At 32.4% G+C, this 26998-nt stretch overlaps 3 protein-coding genes across 5 annotated transcripts in view; 1 reads left to right on the top strand and 2 right to left on the bottom strand.

Moving 5' to 3' along the window:
- Positions 1-391: 391 nt before the first annotated feature.
- On the bottom strand, positions 392-1306 carry LOC134236912 (adhesion G-protein coupled receptor G6-like). Its single transcript, XM_062719081.1, has one exon. It carries the CDS (start codon positions 1218-1220, stop codon positions 420-422), a length of 801 nt encoding a protein of 266 aa, XP_062575065.1. The 5' UTR covers positions 1221-1306; the 3' UTR covers positions 392-419.
- An 8418-nt stretch (positions 1307-9724) lies between these two features.
- LOC134236906 (probable G-protein coupled receptor Mth-like 1) lies at positions 9725-19947 on the bottom strand. Of its 2 annotated transcripts, none has more exons than XM_062719072.1 (2): positions 19498-19947; positions 9725-10935 (listed from the first exon to the last, which is right to left on the bottom strand). In XM_062719072.1, exon 2 carries the CDS (start codon positions 10928-10930, stop codon positions 9761-9763), a length of 1170 nt encoding a protein of 389 aa, XP_062575056.1. In that variant the 5' UTR covers positions 10931-10935; positions 19498-19947; the 3' UTR covers positions 9725-9760. The 2 variants fall into 2 exon arrangements, with proteins under 2 accessions (XP_062575056.1, XP_062575057.1); XM_062719073.1 differs by lacking the exon at positions 19498-19947 and adding an exon at positions 18614-18801.
- LOC134236909 (protein SCO1 homolog, mitochondrial-like) overlaps positions 11992-26998 on the top strand; it is a 176459-nt gene continuing 161452 nt past the window's right edge. The window contains exons 1-7 of one of the 2 annotated variants that reach the window (XM_062719077.1): positions 11992-12151; positions 12363-12491; positions 12941-13031; positions 14515-14712; positions 16508-16600; positions 16945-17060; positions 17183-17327. In XM_062719077.1, coding sequence (XP_062575061.1) covers positions 12065-12151; positions 12363-12491; positions 12941-13031; positions 14515-14712; positions 16508-16600; positions 16945-17060; positions 17183-17320 — 852 coding nt within the window. In that variant the 5' untranslated portion in view covers positions 11992-12064 and the 3' untranslated portion in view covers positions 17321-17327. Of the gene's footprint in view, positions 12152-12362; positions 12492-12940; positions 13032-14514; positions 14713-16507; positions 16601-16944; positions 17061-17182; positions 17388-26998 lie in introns of those variants that run through there. The other variant, XM_062719076.1, reaches the window with a different exon arrangement.

Below are 26998 nucleotides of genomic sequence, written 5' to 3'. Positions count from 1 at the left end.
ATTGTCTATTGGTTACAAATAAACTTAATATACTTAATATGAATAGATAACTTTGATTGAACTCTAAACAATGAATAACAATTTTTGATATATATAAATTTTTAATTACAGAAAGTGAAAAGGATTGGACAGAAGACAAAGGTTTTTTTATCCCTACAATAGCAATGAATTATTTTAGCAAATATTTCTTTTACCAAAAATAATTTCAGCATACAATATCATCTCATTAATCAGGTCAAGTGATTAATTTAATGTTACAATAACAGAAAAGGTGAAAAAGGATAAAAAGTAAAATTCAATTTTATGAATAAAGATTTAAAAAAAACATGTACTAACTTGTATATGTAAAGAAATAAGCATATAAAGATGGATTTTCTTCGGGGAAATATTTTTTTTTCTCACTATGAAATCTTTCTGTCTCATAATTTCGTGCTAATAGTTCCACCACCGCTGTTACTTTGGGAAGTATTAGAATTATCTGGTTCTAAGCATTTCATTTTAATTCTTATCCACCTTTTCACCTTAGAGTCTCGTGTTGTCATTATGAGGATGAAAACACCCTGACTGCCATTTAATATCAGATTTAATGTATGCATCCATAAAAGAGACACATTATTTGCCACGTAAGCAAAAATCCAACATCCACCACAGAGGAAAAACATCTGAAGATACATCAACCACCTCTGCCTGTCCTTCCTCGTTTTTTGTAGATTTCTAGAATTACGCTTAGCAATTTCCAAACCATGGAGTGACACTGCTAGGCATATCATGTTAAAAAATAGGAAAGTACTTGCTGGTAAAATATAAGCTAAAAGCAGCGCATCACTATTTCCTATCCAGCAAATGTTTCTAGCCCCATATTGCAAGGTAAAAGTACTTAAACTGATTTCGAGAACATTACTTAAACCAACAATAAGCAGCGGTAGCCCCCAGCCAACGATACAGTACTTAACAAACAAACTGTTGTTCTTGAATTCCCTTTTCAAAGTTTTAGAGCATGCATTTAATGACTTTACCAAATCAAAGGACAGAATGCTTGACCACGAAAATATACATAGCCATAGATAATGCAACAACATGGCAAATGTCAGACAAACTCGTGACGGTAGAAATGGAGGAAGGGTGAACGAAAACTGAGCGATGAACCACGACAATGAAAATGAGAGAAAGCATTTGGCTGGGCAAGTCTGTATCCCCCTTATATTGATTTGTAGAAACATGGCTAGTAATAAACAGAATAGCGAAATAGAAAAGAACACTGTAGTCAAAATTAAATTCAGCACATTATCATCAGAATAAGGGTTCTTTTTGTGACAGATATACAAAATAGAATTAATTATTTTATATTGACCGCTCATTAACACAACTGAACTTAAATTGAAGTGAACTGAATTGTTGGTTAGTGTATATTCCTTTGCTTTATATGAAGTTAGAAAGGTAGGGCATTTCAAAATAGATCTGTTAGTGCAAAAGAAGAACGTTACATTGGAAAATCCTCCAATCACTACCATAGCGTCAGTTTTTAAAATTTTGGCTGTGATAGAAAATCGAATTTTCCCAGAAGGAATTTGAATGGTCTTCTGGTTGTACAGAATGCGAAAAAAGTCATCTTTTGTTTCAAGCAATTCGTCGGCTCTGAGAGTTTCTAGATCCCCTTCCTCACAAATCAGGGACTCATTCGGTGGAAAATTTTGCAATTGAAATACCTCTGATGAAAAATTCATCTCCAGAAATATTAAATTTAGGCATTTGATGACGTTATCAAACACATATCCTTCATCAGCACTAATGACAAAAGTCCGTTGTGAATCATCAAAGTTTTTGTTCCTAAGATAAAAATACATTAAAGAATTGTTTTCAGACGTATCTGTTAAGTATGGCTGATAAATGAATTCGTAGTTAGGATTATCGTAGATGCATGATTTAGCTCTTTTGATAGATCCGTGTGGACAGATTAGACTTGCGCAAAGTCCGGTGATTGGGTCATATGTCAAATTTGAGGCACATTTAGAAGGGTTTCTATTGTCAAACCCATTACCTGTAAAACGAAACAGAATGTTCATGTCCATTATTGAAGATATCAGTTGTATATTTCGCATTTCTCTAAAAGGCTGTAAGAGAGAAAGGTTGTATCTTGAAGCGATTGCGCAGTTTTTATTTCTGAAACTTATATTCTTGTTTTCATTGGTGAGAGGGGATATGTATCCAAAGCATAAAATGTCATCTATCGTTTCTTCTCTTTGGTCTACACTGAGAAATTTCTCCGAGATAAAAGGATGTACACAGTATCGAAAGTTCTGATTTTCCTTAAAAGTATGAACCAGTTCACAATATTTAGATAGCTTCTGAATGTCGGTTTTAGGGATACCTTTGTAGGTTTCAGGACAGAGTACAGATGTGTCCCAAAGTTGGAGATCCTTTACGTTATATCCATGGCAGAGAGCACAATATGGATTTCTAAATACCAAGTCGTGTATGCCTACCGTTACCGATGTTAAAATGTTCAGAATCTGATAATTAGATGAACATTTTGTTCGAAGTAAGCCAGTGTAATGAGAGGCACATTGATTAATTACCTTAATGCTAATTATCTTAATTTCAGATGTACTGGGACGCTGAAACTTAATTGATATGCAACTACTATACTTAAAAACCTTCATCATGTACTCATAGTCAGTTTCATTGAAGTCCATCATTGAATCATAATTGTAAGAATGAAAATATATGTCACTGTTAAAATTATCTTCACAGCAATCTTGGAACAGATGGCACTGACTATCACAAGCACAATATTTAACTTCATCTTTTCGGCGAGAGCAAACCCATCCTTGCTTCTCTTCATCACACCGAAGAAATGGACACACCGAGTTTTCTGTGAAATTTAGTTCAAAAAATGATTATTAAAATCATATATTTTATTTGCAGAATTTTTAAACAGACAATTTTAACAATGTATAAAACCACAAAATAGGAAGATTGTATTAACGAGGCCGAGTCTAATTATTTCTGCCCTAGGGATTTTGATGATTTTTTGATAATTAATATTTACTGTTATATTTATTGTTTAAAGATTACAAAATCGAATGTTCACCATCGCGATTTCTTCGGGGGCCATCTCAAAATTTGTCAAAATTTACTATTTGACCCTATGTGGACTCATTGGAAAAGCGCCAAATCATCCAATTTTTCCCATATTTTTTGTATTTCTGCCCTAGAGATTTCTTTTTCATTCAAGTAGATGAAAGTTATTGTAGAAAGTTACCAAATAGTGAAATTTCAAAATTGTTCACCATCTAGGTTGGTCTAGGAATTAATTATGTTTATTTTTTCAAAGCCCAATACCTCTAAAATTGCCATATCACGGTATAAATACATTTCAGTGCAGATGAATTATCTTTGCATATGATTTTTTTCGGTTAAAAATAGCAATGTTTAGAATTCTAATATGTTTCTTTGGATAATCCAAGGAAGTCTTGAACACGCAAGCAAGTCATCCGTCATTTTTCAGCACCATGCATTGCTTGCAAAATCCGAAAATGGTGACGTCGTTAAAAGCATTTCAGCGTTTTTCCTAATTATTGTAGTAAAATCACGTTTTCAAACCAGTAGGGGTTAAAGATAATTTTAATTTTGAATTTAAATCAAAATATTTGGCAAAGGTGTACAGCCGCACATATTACTGCATGAAATTAAAAAGCTGCGCAAAGTCATGCGCACTCGAATTACACTCGGCCTCGTTAAATAAATCTGAAAACAAAAATTAAGAAAACAACCTAAAGAATTATTGTAGGATGAAGTCACATTGGAGATCGTGAATATTGTCTCATTAAGACTGCACCCTGGTGTTGTTAGCTTTCCTTGACTTCTCTCGAGTTGTTGCAAACAAACTACAAATCATATCACACGAGAAAAAGTGTCATATTTTCAAATCTGGAATACAATAAGGCAACTTCGTCTAAATATTATACATATATATCTATTATTATTATATCTACCAAGTTATAAGTACAGTTTAAAATTTCTATTTTTAATTAAAGTTTTTCATTGCCATTGAGTTGTACAACTCATCGGGATATCACAAGTCAATAAACTCATTATAAAATAACGGGTTCGTAGAAATGTTTTTTAAAAATGAGTCAAAACTGTACTAACAACTGCTTCAGACAGAATCCATAAAATCATTGCTGATTTAATGTTTTAATACCTTTTATTCATTAAAAAAAAACCAACAATAACAACTATTCATACTTATTAAATGGAGAATTTCAGCCGGAATGTATTTAATCTTCTAGTTCTCGTACTGATTTGTTGCTTATTGAAGCGGACATTTGAATGATGTGCGAACGATGTCTAAGTAACTAATTTTAAACATTTCATTTTTTACATTGATTTTTGATTTTGCATAAACAATTAAATACAATTTTCCGTAGATACGTTATTTAGTATTCAAAACTTAAAAATTGAATAATTCACTTACTATTTGCTATCACAGTCAACATTAAGAAATAAGAATTCACTACCATTACAGCCATTATGAAAATTAAACTCAATTTTTTACGGACTGTTTTAATTTATATAGTGATGTTTCAAAAAACACCAGGGAGATATTTCATATTATAACTGTCTTAATTATTATTTGTTCTCCGGAGAATGTCAATAAAAAATAGTAGGCTTCGTCAATTTACAAATTGTCAGTCGATGTACCACGCAACACTTCAATAAGAATAGGCACTGCTGCATGGATATTTTTTCAGTTAATGGACTCTGATCAGTTGACATGATTATAGCGGTCATGTAATAATGTATCATTTCTATATTTGTTAACGATCTTTTACGAAAAATCCGCCATGAAAGCATTAAGAAATTTTTATGAAGCATTGCATAATCAATTTTTTTTTGGCTATACAAAAACTACAGAAATTAGCTCTGCTTCGCCAGTCAAATAGCTCCTCGTCCTTAATTTTCTATTTAGGAGAGAGATAGGGATAATTCCTGTCTGAATTCTACACTTAAGTACACTGTTCTACTAGACCTTTTACGTTTTTTTTAATAGAGATGTACTTTGTTTACAGGATAGACCAGGGAAAAAAGGTCTGTCTGTCATTGGAAAAACACGACCAAATACAGGGAATGTCCGGTGACATCGAGGACGTTTTTTTTTATTGACAAATAATGCGCGCTCGAATCTGAACAAAACAAGACTATAACATAACTCTGTTTAGTGTCAGAGAAACTGTACAAAAGGATAGTTTTAGCTAAAATGTTGGATGTTGTGTCACTGTGTATGTTAAATTGCGTCGGTTTATGACGTCACGGCGCACTGGAGAGCAGTTCAATTTTGTATGTTTAGTATACGTTTTCAATGTTTTCAATTGACAAAAATAGTTTTAGAAATTAAAATAAATCATCGACAGATAGCATTTTATTAAGCAAAATGGGTGTTTTGTAAGCTTACGATTTTTTTTTTATCAAATTCCAGGGTAAAACAAAAAACATACGGGCAAACAACAACTAGTTAAAGCGACGGCACGCCATAGAGAAATATGTCTTTTTGAGGAATGAAGTAAGAATGGTGTCCATAACTTTCTGATAAAAATCCCAAGAAGGCCCCATATGTGTTCAAAATTAGTTCCGCAATCGTCAGTTTATGGGTGAATAAAGAGGAATTCACTTGTACATACATCAGTAAACAGCAGTACACCAAGTGGTAGGGACAACTGCATGTAAACTTCGTGCATTTTGAAAAGGCATTTAACAGCATATAATGAGGTAGCCTTTGGGGCATTCAACGTCATTATGGTATTCCATCCAACTTGTCCATTTGATTAGGAACTTTTACAAAAACTTCGGATGCATAGAAGAACACACAATAACAGGATGTTAAGACCGCAGTCAGCAAGGATGCATGCGTAATGACTGCAGTATTATTCAACTTGGTCATCGATTGGGTCATGTGGAAGACGACAGATTCTAAGCAAGGGAACCTGTTCTCAACTTTGGAGGATATAACCTGGGGGCCATAAAACTTAATTAGATGAGCTCACTTTTGATCTCAGACTCATTTTCCCCAAAGGATTTAATAGTGAAAAGTGAGAGTTAACTCGTCTAAGTTTTATGGCCCCCAAGCCTGGACTTTGCGGAAGACCTCGTACTGATGCGGCACACACACCAGCATATCCAAGAGAAGACCAGCAGGCTGCAAACCTACGAACTGCAGGTACATGTAAGATAAGAGTGGAGGAAGACTGTTGCTGCCCTACACACCACAGAGTGCAAAAGACGATGATTTATATTGAAAATTTTACTGAAACGCGCAGAGGTTTTGATTTCTCACAGTTTGTCTACGATTTACCGACAGCTGTCAGTGTGGTAAGAATCTAAGCGTATAATTTGTTGTGCATATATTTCTGACGATTTTGAGGCGTTAACAATTCCTAGCAATTGGACTTAAAACCGTGCATTTCAATCGCAAAAAATGAGATATGGATGTATTTTAGAAGACATTGCAGTATTCAAGCTCAAAATCCATTCAACCAAAACAAACCAGGCCTGGGAGCCATAAAACTTGGAGGAGCTCACTTTTGATCTCAGTCTCACTTTTACCAAAGGAATATATAGATGAAGAGTGAGACTGAGATAAAAATTGAGCTCGTCTTTGTTTTATGGCCCCGAGGCCAGATGAAAAGCAAACATGTGCACGGGCAACCAAAAACATCAGAAGTGGAAAGTTATGTGCTATGGAAGAGTAAGCATTCGCTGTCAAACGGTCCCACACGCTGTGTGCTCCTTGTCATGAGAGGGTAAGCGGAGAAATTTCAGTGTGTGAATAATGGCCTAACAATAAGTGTTACAGACGTCAGTTAGCATTATACCCTATGGTAGAATGTATTTTTGATAATGTCACTGTATCGACCATAAAACTTGCGAAATGTTGACTTTAAACGAGACGATTGATATCCTTGTATCATAACTTTAACTTTTCTATCGTCAACTTCCCTTATGCAGCATTATACCTTCATCACCTGCATACAAAGTATATACATCTCAGTTGATTCGATACACAAGAGCATGCTCTACGTATGAACAATTTCTTAAACGAGGTAAATTATTGACAAACAAACTGATGAAACAAGAATATCAGCAGTCTCGTTTAAAGTGATCATTTCGATCGTAAGTTCTATGGTTGATACAATTATATTGTCAGCAAATACAATTTATCATTGAGTCAAATGCTGACTGACGTTTTTCATACTAATTGTTAGTCCACTATTTATACACTGACTTGACGGGTTTTTCCGTTCTTTCCCTATCATAACCAGGAGCACACGGCGGGTGTGGTCGGTCGGCGGGGGGTGCTGACTCCTCCATGACACCTGATCCCACTTCTAATGTTTTGGAGATCCGTGTTTGCTCTGCTTCTATTTTGTATTGTTTGACCCACTTTTGATCTTGAATACTGTTCATTATCTCCATGCATGTTTCATCGTCAACTTTCTGGTCAATAGTTTGCCTCATCTAAAGCCAGACATCTCTTTCGAGACTGTAGCTCAGTTTGTACTAATAATAAAGGAAGAGAAAAGTAGTCATTGGCACTTGGAACTTTACAATGGCAATAAATAGATAAAATGATCCTTGATAAAGTCTCTTTTTTGGCAAGATTTCATTAAAACTACAACCTCAGGAGTAGCTTTTAATAAAAATCTTACAGTTACCATGGTAACATCATTCATCAAAATGAAAAAGAAAACAAGAAAGACAATTATATATCTCAGTGTAGTCTACTTGCATGCCACATCATATTATAATCAGACTAAACACTGTATTTGAAGTAGCTTTTTTAAAGTATTTCACAGAAATTTATATTTCTAGTGACCACGGCAACATCGTTCATCGACTTCAAAAACCGACATACAGAATTGTGTATCCTTGTGTCGTCTACTTTTGTGCAAAATTAGATTAAAATCAGACAAAAACTGTAGGAGGAGTAGCAATTAGTTTACAGATAGACAGACAGCTAGACGGACGGACGACAGACATATTACTATTGCATAAGCTCTTCTGGTCTTTGACCAGTAGAGCTAAAAATGACCGTATACGTGGAGCTTAATCATGCGTATCGGATAAATTTGGTATACATAAACCCCATAAGCAGATGATTGGTATATTGCTACATACTATTAAGTAAGGGTCTTTGACGATAGAAAAGTTGAAGTCAACACGTTTATTATAAAGTTTTGTTGCTATCTTGCTATTAATGTCTTTTTCTAGTGTAATATGCATCATATATGAAACAGATGTGTCAGACTGTGGTGTTGTATTTCAAGTTCACTATGATATATCCAGTCGCAAGAATGGAAGTAACTACGAACTATTGTTAATTGATTGAAAGTGCGTCGTCGACACAGCTTTAATTTGTTATATAGATTTTTTATGGTAAAGCTGAATATCGAACACGGGTCGCCATTCTTCGCCAATGCTTCTATATATTATTAGGTTACATCCCAAGTTGCAAAGTTTATGCAAGTTTGATCTGATAGGGCCATGAGATCAAACTATAAAGCAATTCAATACAGCATCTGACGCAATGTTGAAAGTGTTCCAGGATGCCCACCCATGCAAGATTGGTCTAAATAGACCTAATAGTTTCTTGGCAATAGATCTGCATCCATTACTTTAACCTGTTCCATTATCTGGAAAATGTATACTGTAGATTCCTAAATATACGCGTGGAATTAATTATCGCGTAATTTCGCGCGAAGCACCACACACTCAATTAAATTACTTGCCCTTATTTTTATTGAGCTGAAATCTATGTTAAAACTCTTGATCAACTGTCCATTCGCGAATTCTTATTCTCGCGATTTGCTGTTGAAGAGCCCATTCGCGATAAAAAGTACTCGCGAAAAATAAGGAATCTACAGTATTGGATTCAGCATCCGAAGCAAGTAAATTAGGTGCATTCTTATATAGAATTATAGATACATCATCTACGCAAGATTGTTCAACATATACGGTTACTTTATCCAAAGATTTTAACCTGTTTACTCATCCAAAAATGTAGGTCAGAGTCAGCATCCGAGGCATGTCCATTAGTGTACATCCTTGGATGCATCATTCATGCAAGTCTGATTATCATAGGGCTCAAAAACTTTAACCTGTTCACTAATTCGGAAATATAGGTTAGTCCTTGCCTTCGAAGCAAGCCTTGTTGTGTGCATCCTTAGATGTATCATCCATGCAAGTTTGGTCATCATAGGGTTCATAGTTACTTGGAAATGAGACCTGCTCTGAAACATTAATCTGCTCACTCATCTGGAAAATGTTAGTAACATCCATCCTACGAAGCAAGCCTGGTACATGTAGTATACATCCAGAGATGCATCATCCATGCAAGTTTGGTCTGTATAAGGTTTTTACTTACCTGGAAATGAGGCCTGCGCCAAAAAAGTTAACCTGCTCCAGAAATGCTATACTGGTAATTCCTTTGCTAAAATTGCAGAATCTTAAATCTGATACACACTAGAAGCTTCTCTGATGCAAGTAATATCAATGCAGAGTATAGAAGCACTTAATAAAAAAGAAAACTGTACCAAAACCCCTAACCTGGGACAACGACATCGACGATACTAGTATTACATAAGCTCCCCAAGCTTGGTTGAAGTGAGCTTATACCGAAAAACACAAAAGAATACAGTCATTCAATGAAATTTTATAAATAATTTATAACCAAAATACAGTATTTTACATTTGCTTAGAAATTCTAAATAGAGTGGGATCTTTTGACAGTGTTGATAGGTTTATTTGGAGTTGACGTGGTGAGAGAAGTTGATTTCGCTTTACTGTAAGACAGTTTGTATCTCTGCATCCTTCTAGAAATTCCTTTAACAACTTTAGGATGCTTCAAAGTCATAACCAAGACATAAACTCCTTGACAACCGTTTATGATATTGTGCATAACCTGTAGCCATAGGAACGGGAATGCTATAATGATAAAAGCCAAAACCCAAGTGACTCCAAGCAAGAGTGATATTTGTAGATATACAGTGCATCTTGCAGCGTCTTTTGTGCTCTTCTTAACATATAAAGATTGCTTTTTAACATATTCTATTCCAAACATGGATACTCCAATGCATACAAAATTGAAGACAAGACAAATTACGACAGGGGTTGTAGTGCTGATGTACACAGCTACTTTGTTGGTGATCCAGCAATGTCCACTCGATCCATAGCCAAAGTTCACCGACTCTTCAAACTGGTCAAGAAGAACACAAACCAACACGATTGCAAATGGTACAAGCCATCCAAACAGGGAATACTTTATGAACAATTTCTTACTGTCTGTAGATCTAAGGTAAGATATCCTGCAAATACTGAATGCGTACGCAAGGTCAAACGCCATCACGCTTGTCCACGTGAAAACAGCTAACCATAAATACTGCAGGAGGACAGCGTTAGTTTGACAAAAGATTGTCGTCAAGTGAGGAACCAGTGCAGCACTCTGGGCGAAAAAAAGTGCCGCTGAGAATGACATCATGCATTTGTCGTGTGTGGAGCGGTAAGTCTTTGTACAGATGTGAATGATGAAGGCAATGATGAGGCACGTGACTGAAATAGTGAACGTCACGATTGTTGTCAATACCCGGATGTCATTGATGTCAAACAATGCCTCCTTTTCACACACAAAAATCCCAGAACTGTTCAAAATATACTCGTTTTCTTCATAAATTTTATTATTTCCCAGAATTGAGATGGAGCTGTTAATGTCCAAATATGTTCCATTTCTGTAGAAGGAAAGGGAAGCGGAACAATTCAATATGGACTTCACCGTAGAAAGGTCAGCCGTAGAAAGGTCGGTGTCTTCCAGAAAGCTGGCGTTCTTCACAAACTGAAATTTATTTCCGTTCCAAAGCATCCTGTGTGTGTCTTTCATTTAGTCTGAAAATGAAAGCATAGAGTTTTAATAGTTGACAGTTTTAGGTAATCAGTGACGAATAATTTTTGGATAAAAATCAATTGAATCATTTCATCCATATGTCTTTTATGATTATTCCTCCTGGAACATTATCCATGCACATGTGTAGCAAAAATATAGGTAAGTAAGAATCGTACGTCCTTGAGTGAAGTATGGCCTTTATCTCCTGTCCATTACATACAATTTGTAGGTCAGAGTCATAAATCTCTGATCAGATCGACTAGTCATGATGAACAGCAGGTGTGAGCATTGTGAACTTTATTACATTGTATAATATATATATATATATATATATATATATATATATATATATATATATATATATATATATATATATATATATATATATATATATATATATATATATATATATATATATATATATATACTGGATTATTATAACTTTAACTAATGAACTTTTGAACTCTACATGTTCATCACCAATCTGAAGCAAAGAGTGCTTTTGGGTCTATGGCTGCCCGTCTCTGCTCATATCTAAATTATAATTTTTTTTTTCAGAAAAGAAAATTAAATATCTACATGAACAATGTATCTTTTTTAGAACGTGACACTTATAAGAGTTTACGAAACTTTATATATTTTAATACAATTAAGATGCTTTTTTTTTAAAAAATGTATGTATTAAAAAATGACCTCAGGGCCATCTTTATTTAAAAATTAATTGATTGCCTCGACGGACTAGCTAAAATGACCTGACTCAAAACTTTTTTTTTAAATTATAAGTTTATTTTCAACAAATTAAAAATCATTAAATATGTTACAGGTTCTGACTTCCGTAAAGACTACACTGATTTTGTCTAATCTTTTATATTTAAAAAAAAAAAAAAAACAAAAAAAAAAACCCCAACTAGTTTCAGCTTAAATGTTAGATTTTTAAGTTGAAGCACTTTGTGAATATGTCATAGAAAAGTATTTTTAGGCCCTACTGGGTTTCGAGTAATTTCCTCGTAACGCGTTTTGTGACGCGAGTAATGTTAAGAACGAGTTAATATGAGAAGCAAATATGGCTGCGCCCATGAGCTGACTGGATGACTTTGGTTACATAAATAAACTGAACTTAAAGAGAGGAAAATGTTTCCCATAACACGAAGTATTGCTGTGAGGAATGTATGCAAAGTACAAACGTTTTTAAATACACCATCTTTACTGAGACACCAGGTAAGAACTAAGAAAACAACTAGTCTATATATTGTTTAATGCAGCCCGAAGAGACTTTCTCCCGGTGTGTAAAAACCTGATAATAAAATGTTTATTCTCTAGTTGCTTAATGTTTTGTTTTTATTCAATATACTTTTACCTAAACAATCCCCGTATGGAAAACGTATTAACCACTAATAAATGATGAATAAATGATGTAATAATATTGCAGACTTTTCTACACAACAAAGCTGTCAGATCTGAATTACAATCACAACAGAGGATCATTTATAATTTTTTAAAAGAGCAGAGACGATTTCAGTCTTCAAAGCAGGGAAAGGAAGACAAAAGTGAAAAGACGGTAGGTAAAGAGCATCACATCTCATTAAAATTGTGTACTAAAATAAAATGATTCTAAAACATCGGATATTTTGATCTAACTTTTGGACTGCTTTATTTGGAAACTTTTTGAGATACTTTGAATTTAAAAGAATTGTCTATATTTAACCTCACTTATATTCATTATTTAACTTTAAAGAACTAAACAAATATGGATTTATTAGCGGTATACTGTAAAAGCACAAATATTCTCTGGGGATAAAATTCCATTTATATCATTGTTAACAATATTATTAACGAAATCCCACACAAAATTTTTCGAAAGTTTGTGCTTCTACAGTACTATCTTACATTCAATTTGCTGAGCATGGATATTGACTTACATTAATTTATAGATTTTTTTCAGACAGATTTCTCTCTGCATGATCTGTATGATTTATCACACATGTTTTCTATTACATTATATTGTAGCCAATATCATGGAGGATTTCTGTTGTCTTTGCTATTGTTGGAGGTCTCTATGCCCTTCATTTATACAACACAATGAAGAATCAAGAACTAAGTAAGCTCTATTTCACTTGTATAAATATTATTACTTCCATTTTCTTTAAGTTATTGTGGAAAGCATGTTGTGATTGAATTCAGTTCTTTTAAGACTGCAGAGATAAATTACTTGCTTGAGCATAATCATATACGAGGGTTGTCACAAGTTGTCTAGTGTAAAAACTAAACATCACTGCGTTCTGAAATTTTCACTATTATTTAGTACATATTTTAGTAATATACACAGCAAATTTCAGATAAATATATGCATAAATAAACAAACTATGTGATTTTATGCCATGTATTGTATCACCTTACGGCGCATGGATTATAACGTCAAAGTGTCTAAAACAGCGTCACGTTTTATCTTTATGAAAATGAAGTTGGATGAGTCCGACTTAAATTTAGAAATTTTATTGATACACATTCCAAATTAGTCTCCATAAAGAGTCGAAGAACCAATTGGCACCCTCATGCGATCTTCTGAAGATTTATCAGTAAGTTACGGACAATATTCTCACCATCATTCAACTATCTGGTAATAGAAAATCTCATATCGGCGTCTACTGTGACAGATTACAGTAGGAGTTTTCTATTTTTGTACTCCCCAGGGACTCGTATTCTTCGCTTCCTATTTCATTTGTATACTTATTAAGATATGGTGATATTTTTATAATCTTTTTTCTTTTGTGGTCATTTGAAGTCTCTAAAAGGTGTCATTACAACATCGAATTAAAACGGAACTGCTCTCCCGTGCGCCATAATGTCAAACAACGTCGCCATTTTTCGTGTGTTGTGTTTACCACTTTCCAATTTCGAATGCTCGAGAAACTGCCAAAAATTAACAGAATGCCTTAAAATTTTAACACAGACTACAAAATTGATTGTGGAATCGAATTAGGATAATTTTAATCCAAATCTTATGTATTTAAAACTTTTATTTTGAATTCAAACTTGTGTATTCTTAAATAAAACCTTGGTTTTTTGTCCGTGCGCTGTAGGACAATACCCCGTGCACATTCAAGCATAATAAAATCTTCATTTTTGCCTATATTTTATCAAAAAAATTATCATGCACTTAAATATGATAAATAAACATTAACTGAAATTTTCAGCTTAGTGCGCCTATTACTTTTCGAGAAAAACGCTTTGTCCACGATTTTACGGGACAACCATCGTACATGTAATTGGAGAGTACAATTGCTTTGTTATTTAACAAAAAGGTACAAAACTAGTACCGGTACACTGGAATGTGCGCCTCACAACCTTTTTGCCACATGCAGAGGAGTGGTTCTAAACTGTGATAGAGGTTTTCTCTTGTATTTGATATAATGCATGTTTTATCGCATGATATGCTGTTCACATTTAAACTGGTACAAAATAAAATGGGAATTGCTTCCAGTGGTGGTTGATAACTTGTTAATGTAGATAATTATACTTGCCAAAGAACAGCATATGACCATTGATAATAGGTTAGAAATTAAATTTGCTCTCTTTTTCAGGGGAAGCAAAAAGGAAGAGGAAGAAGCTAGGTACAGCAGCTATTGGAGGTACATATGAGTTGATAGACTTTGATGGAAAAACAAGGACAGACAAGGACTTCCTAGGAAAGTGGGTACTCATGTACTTTGGCTTTACCCACTGTCCAGATATCTGTCCAGATGAGATAGAGAAACTTGTAAAAGTTGTGGATAAAATAGGTAAGGAAATAACGATTTCTTTAAAGAAAATAGATATCTTGTATACAATTAATAAAATCCAAAAAGGACAAACAATTTGATCATTATTTTACTCTTGATGTACAGTTGTGTGCCAGAATTTAAGATCATTTTATTTTTCTCTTTGTATTTCATTGAAAACAACATTTTGTAAAATCACTGGCAAATGGTCAATTTTTGTCCAATTTCATTATTTATTTCAGTACTTAAACCAGAAAATGTTAATAAGTTATCTTTCTTTAAAATATCATTACATATTTAGTTTTTTAGTAAAAGATAGTTAATCACTTAACATCAGTTATAAAGTTGACTATATAATTCATTGTGAGTATGTGACTTAAAAAATCACGTTGCACTTAAATTACCATATTTTAAAAATATCAATGCTGATCAGGTAGAAACTATTGTTTTCATCAACTACAACAATTTCTTGAATTATCAAAAAATTTGTAATAAAATCTGTCAAGAATTGTTGTCATACCAGTGATTTACAAAATGTTGTTTTCAGTGAAATATTATAGAAAAAATAAAATGATCTTAAATTATGGCACACAACTGTACCATATTCTTGAATATTACTTTTTTAAAGTGACCTTTATAGAATAAATAATCTTTATAGAACAGTAAAATAGTATTGAATCTAAAATATGCAAAAATTACCTTGTACGTTAAAATATGATCAAGTTACATGTACATGTATAACCATTTGACTAGTTTATTAATGTAAAGAATGGGAAAGTTAATTGGAAAAAGTTATAATCCAGAGCAGCAAAACTTTAATTAAGGAAATTCACAGGCTTTCATTCCCATTTAGTACAGATTTTAGTAGGACCAAGTCATAATTCTCCTCATCCCTCCCCTCAAAGGACAGGGGATGGGCAATATTCATAGAAAATTCAAAATTTTATATTGGTAAAAATTAAAAATTTAAAAAATGGTTCAAATGACTTAAATCATGCCTTTGACATTTAAAAAAAAAAAATTTTCACCCATTCTCAACTGTGTTTCTTCACAGATCACCCTGAGCATTTTTTGTTTACTTGAGGAAAAATCTGATTAGAATGCAAATCTCTACATAGATGTAGAGATCTGTATTTTAATTAGATTGCTTAAGGAAACACCTGGGATGATTTTGATTGTTTGCTTTTCTTCAGAGGTTTCAACGTGAACCTTAGGTGTACAAGTCCATAATTGTTTGAAAGGAAAAACGGATTTCATAACATCTGGTTACTGGTTTTTGCAGACTTTTTTCATTATTTTTTTTAATTTGTAAAAGACACCTGGTAAGCATCATGTCTATTGAAAAAAAATAAGGAGTTGAGTCAGACAAAAACCAGTAACTACCTCATACAAATACTTGAACCTTTCTTCATAGGATACATGTATAACAGCACATATTTGATGCAGTCTGGGACAATTGTAAATACAGTGTTTAAAAATTGTGGTATTATTTTTAAATGTTCATTTGATCAACCCATTCCTACATGTAGAATTTGATATACATGTACGACTCCTATATCTTTTTAATTTTTCAATTTGTCATTGATACTTTCACTTCAAGTTTGTAAAGATGTACAAAATGGAGTCTCCTTTTTTGTCAGAGACAAGGAGCAGTGTGGCTCAGATGAGTTTAAATCTTTAAAAATTAAAATTTGTTACTTGTATCCAGTTGCTAATTTCCCCATACATTTAAGTAACTGTAGACATTAGATATCCAGTTGCTAATTTCCCCATACATGTAAGTAAGCTTGATTACCTTGTGTATTTTTTGAATTAGATGCAGATAAAGAGTTACCTAACATACAACCGGTGTTTATAACTGTTGATCCAGATCGTGACACTCCCAAAGCCATGAAACAGTACTGTGAAGGTAAATTATGTACAAGTTTTGCAGCCTCCCTAGAGAAATATCTTAATTGTAATTGCATTAATAAATAAAAGAATGTGAGTATAAATATTTGAGTGATTCTGTTTTAAAGGTTTACACTTTTTAAACATACATACATGTAAAAAAAAAATTAAAACCCTCTTATCTCAAACTCAGTAGAACCAAAAAAGCCAAGATATTGGAGGGGTCAAGTTATTGAGAGTAAAATGCATCAAGGTAGAATGCTTGGGACCATTTGTGTCCAAATGACTTTAACATAGCCATTCAAGATATTGATGTTCAAGATTCTAAAATTTTAAAAATGTTTTTTTTTATTTGATTTACAGAGTTTTCACCTAAGATAATTGGATTGACTGGCTCTAAGGAGAAGATAGATGAGGCTTGTAAGAATTTCCGTGTTTACTACAGTAAAGGTCCGGAGGATGAGGATGGGGATTATATAGTAAGTGACTGTAGGAGTATGTCCAGTATTAGATAAAACAAAGAATTCTAAATTTATAAACAAGCACACAATGCTACAAATCTTTTGAGTGTGTCACTTATACAATTTAATTTGTTTTGTAGGTTGATCATACAATTATTGCATATCTCCTCAATCCTAAAGGAGAGTTTGTGGAATATTTTGGAAAAAACAAAACTTATCAAATGTTAGTGGATGAAATCAAAGAGTACATGGAAAAATATGCTTTGTTTGAAGATTGATGTGTGTAAGAAACTATATTCCTAATAAATATGTTATTTTCATTAATAAATTTGAACATCCCCTTTATATGGATAGTTTGGTGTCTTCTCTTTTATACTGTAGCATGCATGATCAAATTGCTTGCAACATGTAAAAGGAAAATCCTTTTGTAATCTGGTCATACATAATTTTTTCATGCTCATTCGTGAAAAACACTGTAAATAACTACAGTTATAATAATATGCAAATACATGGTTGGTTTGCTAGACCCATCTTATGGTAAAAATGAGACACAAGTCAGTTTGCGGTATGTAGAGACTAGTACTTTGTATGAGACTGTATAAACCGAGGTCCTGTGTCACAGGAAGTGCTGACATTGAAAAGATCCTTCATTGTTTAAAGCTAGCAAGTAACAAGGCTTTTAAATTTCCTCTCCGAGTGAAAAATTTTCAAAGGACATTAAACTAGCAAACATGAATCAGTTCAGTAACATACATTTTTGTATTTGAACTACCGCTTGTAAAATTGTAAACTTTAACTATTAGATCAACAAATCCGTGAAGGATGGTTACATTGACATTTTTTTAAGATGATCTTTCCTTTTATTTCCTTTATTGTTTCAAATTCAATAAGAGAGTGTGTGTGTGTGTAAACCTATACCCTCTCTGTGTAGATACTGGTCAGTTGTGGAGGTGCATTCTGCAACCTGTTCAGCTAGATAAGTTATTTTTTACGAAGGTATTTTTAAACTATTGACTCATTTCCATAATGTTCGTCCTTGCATTCGGATAAGAGAAGGATTTGCGCTAATATAACCGATCCGTGCCTATTTCCTTACAAAATCCAATGGGAGATTTCTATTACATTACTGCTGATAAAGGTTTGATAAATATAAACGACCAGAATTAACTTTTTAATAAGGTAGACGTTTTTGAGCAATCTTTTTAAATGTAGAGTGTTAATTTCTCAGAAAAGGATATGAAAAGTAAAAAAAAAAGTTAGTTTTAACATTATTATATATATCCGGTCTTTTTCCTGCTGTAATTGAAATAAATCGTGAATACGAATGGATCATAAGCTATGCGTTTGGGTAACAGCAGACCTTGACCTTGAATTAACAAATGGGTATTCAAAACCATTGGTAAATTCTTTTTTTCTTCTCCCAGAAAATTTTATTAGTCCGTTCGGACTAATTAGCTACAATTTTTATTAGTTCGAATGAAAATGTATTAGTCTGAGACTAACAGACTAGGTTTGTTATGATGTACAATGTGCCATCATGAACTCTCACGTGAAGTATGTTTTGTACTCACGTTAACGTTTTGTTTTAAGTTGGGAGCGCACGTGTGTTGTTGCATCTATCATATTTAATGACCGTCACGGATTAGAAGTTGAGGTCCGGAAACCATTAACCAGGTATTGATATTATTTTTCTCATTTACACCGCCTTGTCAATCAGTATGTGGATCTAGATTGTCAGAGGTAATTACCTTTATCTGACAAAGAAGATTTGCACATCTTGTTTACGAACCAAGATGACTGCTTTACTACAATAAAACCCTCTGACATCTAAGTTTCTCTTTTTGGCACAGCACATGAGGCTAGAAATACATAACAAGTACTATTAACACATTCAGTTTCTAAGACCTGTATATCCAAGTTTTAATCAGTTTGAATTTTTAAAAAGCGCAACATTATAGCAACATACAGTTTTGATTCTTTCAGTACTGTCGCCTGTTTAATTCATAAACTTTTGATTTTTTTTAATGAGAAATCCTTGTGTTTCAGGATTATTATTTATATGAATCTTAAAATTGTAAGTAAACAGCTTGAACATTGTGACAATTGCTATCTTAATTTAGAGTACATCCTTATCTGGATTGATTTTATCTAAACATTGCTACTTCTTTAAAAAATAAAATGAGTTTATAAATCATATCAAGCAATTTGACAATATTCTGTTGCAATTGGTGAATACTAGTAAATGGGAATACAAATTAATGAATACTCAAAAACTCGATTTTTAAAAATACATATGATTTGCACAGAATATGAAAAAAAAAATGTATCATTTTCATTATTAAAAGATAAAAAAAATAGTTTCTAAAAAAAATAATAATGGTAAAATAAAAACAAAAAAGCAATTAATTTATTCACTGTAATTAAAAAAAAATTAAAAATCCTTTACCGTACTTACTCAATAGAGAATGGGTTGCATGATGCCGTCACACCCGGAATAAATCTCACACCGGAATTGATTAATTGCTCTGCACACTTAAGATGCCAGGACTCATTCAGTTTCCCGGGGAGATGATTCCATCATGTGCGATACAGGTCTGTCAGCAGCCGGTAAACTGTGGGCAAGCGACGACCAAGTCAAAGTATCGTGTAGATGGATTAAACTACAGAGGAGAGAAAGTTAGCACTGGTGAGAGAAATATGATAAAGCTAATCACAGAACAGATGATTTCTGTTTATCTTGTCCATTACTTATGACCCCCTGTATTAAATGTCAGAATACGTTTCTAATCTCCTGAAAACCATTGCGGAACATGCCGGTAATAGAGAAATAATGAAGTCAAGTATTTTGTGAAGGTCAGGAGGTTCATAAATTTTGTTTTATCGCCACTTACAACCCCGCGACCTTCCATTTCATATATAAGTAAGCAAAATTTGTACCATCTGGAAATATCCTAGTTAATATACGATAAAACAAATATCAGGCTTCAAAGATCTTCGGAAACGGAATTTATCTGACAGTGAACAGATCTCCTTTCTGGATTAAATCCTAGTAAAATGGATTATTTTTATATTGCAAAAATTAATAGAAAAAATATCTAGTTTTATAATGTTTTCAATCTTTTTTCTCGTACGTAACTTTGCATTCTAAAAGCTTCATGTATTCGAATGGACCTGCATCCGACTTTCAATGAATTAAATGATTGTTCTGTGGAACATTCAAAGTATGTGAGCGTTTTTATAAGGGTCATACTGTTCCTCATTTAATTCTTCTAATCATTCGATCCCAAATTAATAATATTTTCATTTTCATTTACCCTTCATTCAGTCTTAAAGCATTTATCGATAACTTAATATGTTTTGCACAATTTCGAGGCATGCAGTCATATCTGTGTTGCAAACAGCCAAATTGAATTACATGTAAATACATGTACGAGGGTCGCTCAATAATAATTAAGTACACATGTTTTGTAACATAAAATTTATTAAAATGCATAAATATGCATATAATCTTACTCTTTCACAGTCGAGAACTCATCATCACCAAAAACTGCGTTTTTCCCTGAAGTCTTCGCAAAAATATTAAGTCTTATTGTAAGCACGGTGAATGCACTGATCTGAAAACTTTAAAAACGGTCTTTGCCAAAAATTAAATGAAAATGAAGGCGTATCAAAATAGGGGCTCTTCACAAAAATCGTTGTAGATTCAATATGAAAGATGTGAATTTGATATCTGGAAAGACAAGCCTTTCACGCTGTGTTCAGATGGGTTACATATGTAAGAAATACAACAATGTAAACGGAGTGTTAAGACTACATTTGAACTGGTTAATCAAAATATCTAGGAACATCAAAAATATGAGTGCTGTGAGCAACGTGAAATCTTAAATGCCAGATTAATAGTGACAGACATCGGTAAGGCGCTCAGTAATTCAGCAATATATTTTGTGGAGTCGTGACAAAGGAAATTTGAATCTAAAATTGTTTCTATATTAGGTGGATGCCTTTCAGATGTCTAAGAGGAAACATATACGTTAAATGTCCAACGATGGTACTATATATATAGCGAACACTGTATTCGTACTACAAATGAAGGTTAATCACAAAATTCTTTAAAAATCATTAACATCAAAACAACTTTTTCAACTCTCTTTACAACCATTCCCTTCGATTAATAAAAGTGCAGTATTTTTGACATCAGTAACAGCTTCCTTTTCCATTAAAATAGAATTCGTAAGAACATTTTCTTACCTTGTCATTGGTCATTTGCAGAACTATTTTATTAAACAAAAGAAGTGTGAGCAATGAGCTCCCTAAATGATACCCCTCGCCTTCAGACTCCCTTAATGTTTTACATACAACTTAGAAATATGAAATAAAGCTTGATTTTCTCTCATGGTTGAATCTTTAATGGATCCATTACAGTTTAAGTGACCTCTTTTCATTGGTCACAAATAGTTTCATTAACATTATGATACAAAGAATCTGTGAAAGTATCATGAAGTTTTTAAAAATGAATGGTAAACAATTGCAGTAAATTAGAATGGAGTTAACCCTTTATTATAGAGAGAAAACTGGCAAGGTCCAGTGAAATATTCAAAAAGTAAATTTACAGAGGCTGTTTTATAGACACAATATGGATTTCATGTAACAAAAATTCCGATAAAGTCTCATTAAATTTCATTCAGTGGTATACAAGGAGTTGCGGATAACCAATGTACGGTTTGCCAAAATTAAACAAATTATCACTGATGATATTTGATCACTTTTCACAGCGGGCAAAATTGATAAAACATTCTTTTTGTATACACAAGTACTTTGAAGTTGATAATAAAAGGTGGTTGTGTTTCTATCTATACATGTACATATGTATGTGCTTTATAGTGATCAGCGGACCGTTTTACAGAACTCACACAAAAGACACCTAAGACAAAAATATATTAAATCTATATATTTAATTTATGCTGTTATAATATTACTTTAAATTAAAATGGCTTAATTTTTTTTAAAAAATAATCTGTAAACTTGAGATATTTTAGATTTGCAAAATTAATGTTGTACAATATTGCAATCAACTAAAGTTTTTGGTCTCCGTCGTAAGTTCCTTTGTAAACGGACCCCAGGTCTACCAACAATCTGTGGGCATTCCCTTTAAGTTGGGTATCAATTGCATGTGCCCTTTCAGTATCAGATTTATGAAAAGTTTTATTTAAAAAACCACTGTTGATATTTTATTGAATTGATTTGAAAAAAATACGAGTTTTTAAAACTTAACAGTAAAATATATAGGCCTATATATCCAAAAAATAATTAAATCAATAAATCTTGTGGACCAGGACATAAACTTCTGTGTAGACCTATACTGGTTTACACATAAATATCTACATAAACAAAGTCAGTCATTCGGGAAGTTTTTTCAAAAAATTTTTTTTTCCAATGGCTAATAAATATATAAATAATGTAAAAGTTGCATTGTAATAAACAAAAAAGTCAATATTAAATGTCATGTTACCTATAAGGAGTTTTGATGTTGTTCTGATCACGTTTGTTAGAAAATAAAGAAATACTGAAATTATCTATATTTATAGTAAAAGGTATAGTGATTAAATATACATAAGTATAATTTTTTCTTGACATAAAAAATAAAAAAAATATTTTAAACAATTTAACACAAAAATATATAGAACATTTTATTTCATCGAAAAGTTATTTTTAAAAACTTCAAATTTTTAGAGGATTTTTGACACACCTGTCAGGGCCGAGGTGTCAACCAGCACGGGCCGAGGTGTCGTTGGGCCGAGTAGTCTGTCTACCTTACAGTGTTTTAAAGAAACATTTGGCAGTAAAAAGCTTAGTACTCAATGGACACCTTATGTTTTGAAAATATGAGTGAAAACGACAGCGTGTAAGAGTATCTAAATAATTATTTTTAAAAAATCAACAATTGTAGTTATCAGCGTTTGTCTGAAATTCAGACAGATAATAAAACTTGAATACATTGCTCTAACCCCTCAAAACAAATTTACAATAAGACACAAAAACAGTCATGGTCTGAGAAAAGCTAAGAATTGCAAGAGCACAAAACTAGTTTTATATGATATATTAAATCATGTCTTGTGTATGAAATTCGATTTAATGGACTTGAAGTTCATTTTTGGGAAATCTACGAAATCAAAGTTGTTCAAAAAAAAAAATTGAAATTTTATGAGAGGATACAGTGGGAATCCACTTCAGTTTTTGTAAACCAAAACATGTGTATTTTAAGGAAACTTTTGGGATCATAAAAAAATAGTTAGCGATTTTGTCACACCAACATATTCGAAAATCTTTGTTAAAGTATTTGACTTGTTGTCATTTTCCAAAGTGTGTGTAAAAAACTTTTTCATAGGCAAATATTTTCTGTTTTTGTGAGATTTTTGTAAATTTCCAGTATATTTTATATAAAAATATTTTAATATTAGATGAAATATCAAATAAAATTTGGATTTGTAATTAATGATTGATTAAAATTTTCACGTTCTCGAGAATTTTTCACTATAGGCACTTCGCCACCACTTGTCGGTTTCTACAAATTTTATCCTATATACCCTGCACTCAGGGCCATTGAGCAAGTGGATCTTTTGTGTAGCACCTAAAAATATTAAAACTATAATCCAGAAAACCAGGTCTCCATGTTCCACAGCAAAACATACACACAGTATATTGTCACTTCGCGACCCTGAGCAGACGCTTAACAATTTAACGCACCACTGTTGTAATTAAAAGAGAATATATAAGTGAAATCAGAGCTCGTAAATCTGTTGAAAAAAACTTTTTGTACGTTTAACGGGTGTGATCACCGAGGCTATTTATTGAACAGCACTTAGCGCGGAGTGACGTATTTGTGAACAAAAGTTATTTGCTTTCATTCATTCAATATGTTGAAATAATTATTTTTCTGATTAAAATTCTAATATTTTTCAAATACACAAAAGATTGCCCATTTCCATATGAATATAATGAATAAAATTTTTGTGTGGAAAGTGCAAGGAATATATGTCATCAAAAAGTAAAAATTTGAAATTTCAATAACTTTAATGAAATAAAATTTTTAATATATTTTTCAGTGTGAATGAGATGCTATTAAAATATATGTAACAGACGGACAGAAAATATTAACTTCAAATCTGTTTCCATGCACCTTAAAAAAACATAAATACACCACTTGTGTGCTTTTCTTATTATTAAATTGCATTTTCCATTGAGCTCACTATATGAACAACCATCCCATAATGTCCATGTGTTAAAATATATTGTTTTACGAAAAAAAGAAGAAAGTCTTTGTATCAAATGTCCAGTGCTTCTTTACATGTATATGACGTCATAGGTAAACAAAAAATGGCAATTGCACACATGTTTTGCTATGAGGAAAAAAGTTGAAAAAAAAGTAAAAAATGCAGTAATTTGTGATAAAGATTCGTGTTGTGTTTCATTAAACTTTCACTAGGCAAGTATTCAAAGTTGCGGACAAGAAAAAGTTTGCAGACTGATAGTGTCTAATTTACATATAAAACAAACGGATTTTCCAAATTAATACTGATTAAGGATTCATGAAAATTCATGTGTTGTAATTTAACATAGAAATATATAATTTGTTTTAGAGGCCTGTGTTTGCTCAAATGCTTGATGAATTTTATGGTTATGATGTAAAAGCTTTTGAATATTTGTTTACAAACATATATTTTAGGAATTAAAGTTTAATGATAAGTGTGAAGGTAGAGAGTAATTTTATATTTGAAACACATATAAAAAGAAGAACCGTCCATGTTTGTTTTTTTTTTATTAAATATGAAAAGACATTAACTCCTATATTTTTTGGCACTTTTTTCATTTTAGTTGGCCCCTTTAATGTAAACTTTCACAAAGGTGATATTTTCGTGTGCTAAAATTGCATTATGCGAAGTTTAAACGTTTATTTTGGCAATTCAGGAAAGTCCAAATACCGGTCTCCGGGATAACTGTTTTAACAATATTGCTGCAAATAAAACACAGACGTGTAGACTAAAAAGAGTTGTTTAAAGAGTTCAATCATCCTCTGTATTCGCTACATGTTCAGTCATTCTGAGTTTTAATTATTCCAAAATCCAAAAACGCATTCAAAGAAAGACTATTAAAGTTAAGGTACATGTATATTATGCAGAGTGCTATTGAATTGCGTCGTTGAGCCTTCCTAAAACGGAGTGTAAGCTGAGGCGTTCTGATAATGATCTTTATAGGTATATGCATAGGTAAAAAGGGAAATCTTTTAGGGCTTAAACATAAAGATATTACTTATGTCCTTTTTTCTTTTTGAAAAAAAATTCAGTTACATGTATATTTTGCACTACTAATTGAACAAACTTCGTGTATAATTTGAAAAAGGCAAAGTCTGTGTATGGAAATCAGTGCCTTTGGTGTAGGCGTGTGCACAGATTGTTTCATTTGAACACTATATTCCTCCTACGAGAAGAAAAAAGTCAAAAGAATAGAAAAACTACAGTAATTTGTGATCGATTCGTCTTGTGTTTCTTCCCAAACTCTTGCTTTAGGCAAGTTTCAAATCGACAATCCAAAGTTTGCACTGATAGTGTCTAATTTACATATAAAACAAACGGATTTTCCAAATTAATCTGATTAAGGATTCATGGAAATTCACTTCTTTTAATGTTGACATAGAAATTATTTGTCTCCAATGTCAAATGCTTGATGAATGGTTATAGGTTATGCATGTAAAGGCGTCTAGATTTGTTTACAAACAAGTATTATTGAATCAGAGATTTAAATCAGTTTTAGGTAGAGATAATCGTTATTTTTAAACAAATATATTCCATAATTATGTGTTTCTTCTTTGATATAATGTTTATGAAGTCGTATTAAATCATATAAATTATTTCTCTGAATTTCCACATTTCACCTCAGGTGCTAGTGAAAATTTGTAATAGATGTATACATTTATCCAAATTGAAAGAAATTAGCATTTTCAATACTTACTGTTACCGATATTGATTAGCGAGTGCTACATGGACATTAATGATATTTTTCCTACATGCCCAGAAAGTAAAGAAGACTTTTCCCGGTAATTTTCATTTATAAGTCTAAAATTCCGATCATACATATGTTTTCATTTTCAAAAAAAAAAATATTTTAATTCTGACAAAAATTGAACATATTGTCCTTTCTGACATGTTGCAAATTTTATTTGAAAAATAAATTAAACAAGAAAGGATAATATGATGACCTGAAAGGCTAAGACAATAGGATACTAAATTGGTTGACATGTATCAATAATATGTGAAGATATAAAATGCCCCTTTGTGCCTTATATATTATTAGTTGTATTCTACCTTTAAAATATTTTGTTAGATTGCTTTTGTAAGGCAGTTTGCAGAGTTTTGCAAGATGCTTTACTAAATATTTCTGCGAAAGCTTTATAACAAGTGCATAATCATGATACATCTCCATTCCCGCAAGTCTCGACAACAAATTAACGGAATGACAGTACGTTTAAGGACTTCTTAATCCCATAATAAACCAGAGGAAGTAGTAATGGAACAAATGGTTTGGTTTTTTTTGACGAATTTGAAAAGTGAGTGATAAATGTAATTGTACCTTACTTCTGTACACCCAAAACAAAGTATTTTCCTAACAATCCTTTACCACATCAATTATTTTCGCACCTTCATAATTTGTGACTGAACATATATAGTGTAAATAATTTTCAGTAACAAAAAGCGCATTCTATTATATGGCAAATATTTATAAAAATACTAGTCGGCTGATGCCATGGTAACTTATCAACAAAACTTTATAATGAACGGTATGAATTCGTGAATTCTCCTTATTCATAAAACAATATACCCTTTTCAATTTTTAAAACAAGGCAAGCTATTAAATATTAAGTTGTTTAAAACAAGGATGTCGACAGTCTTGTTTGAAGCCAG

This window comes from Saccostrea cucullata, unplaced genomic scaffold, assembly GCF_032062105.1.
Source record: "Saccostrea cucullata isolate Sc308-1 unplaced genomic scaffold, CSIRO_AGI_Scuc_v1 ctg34, whole genome shotgun sequence".
NCBI lineage: Eukaryota > Metazoa > Mollusca > Bivalvia > Ostreida > Ostreidae > Saccostrea > Saccostrea cuccullata.
Note: the sequence above shows the minus strand (reverse complement) of the source record. Positions and strands in the feature narration are given on the sequence as shown.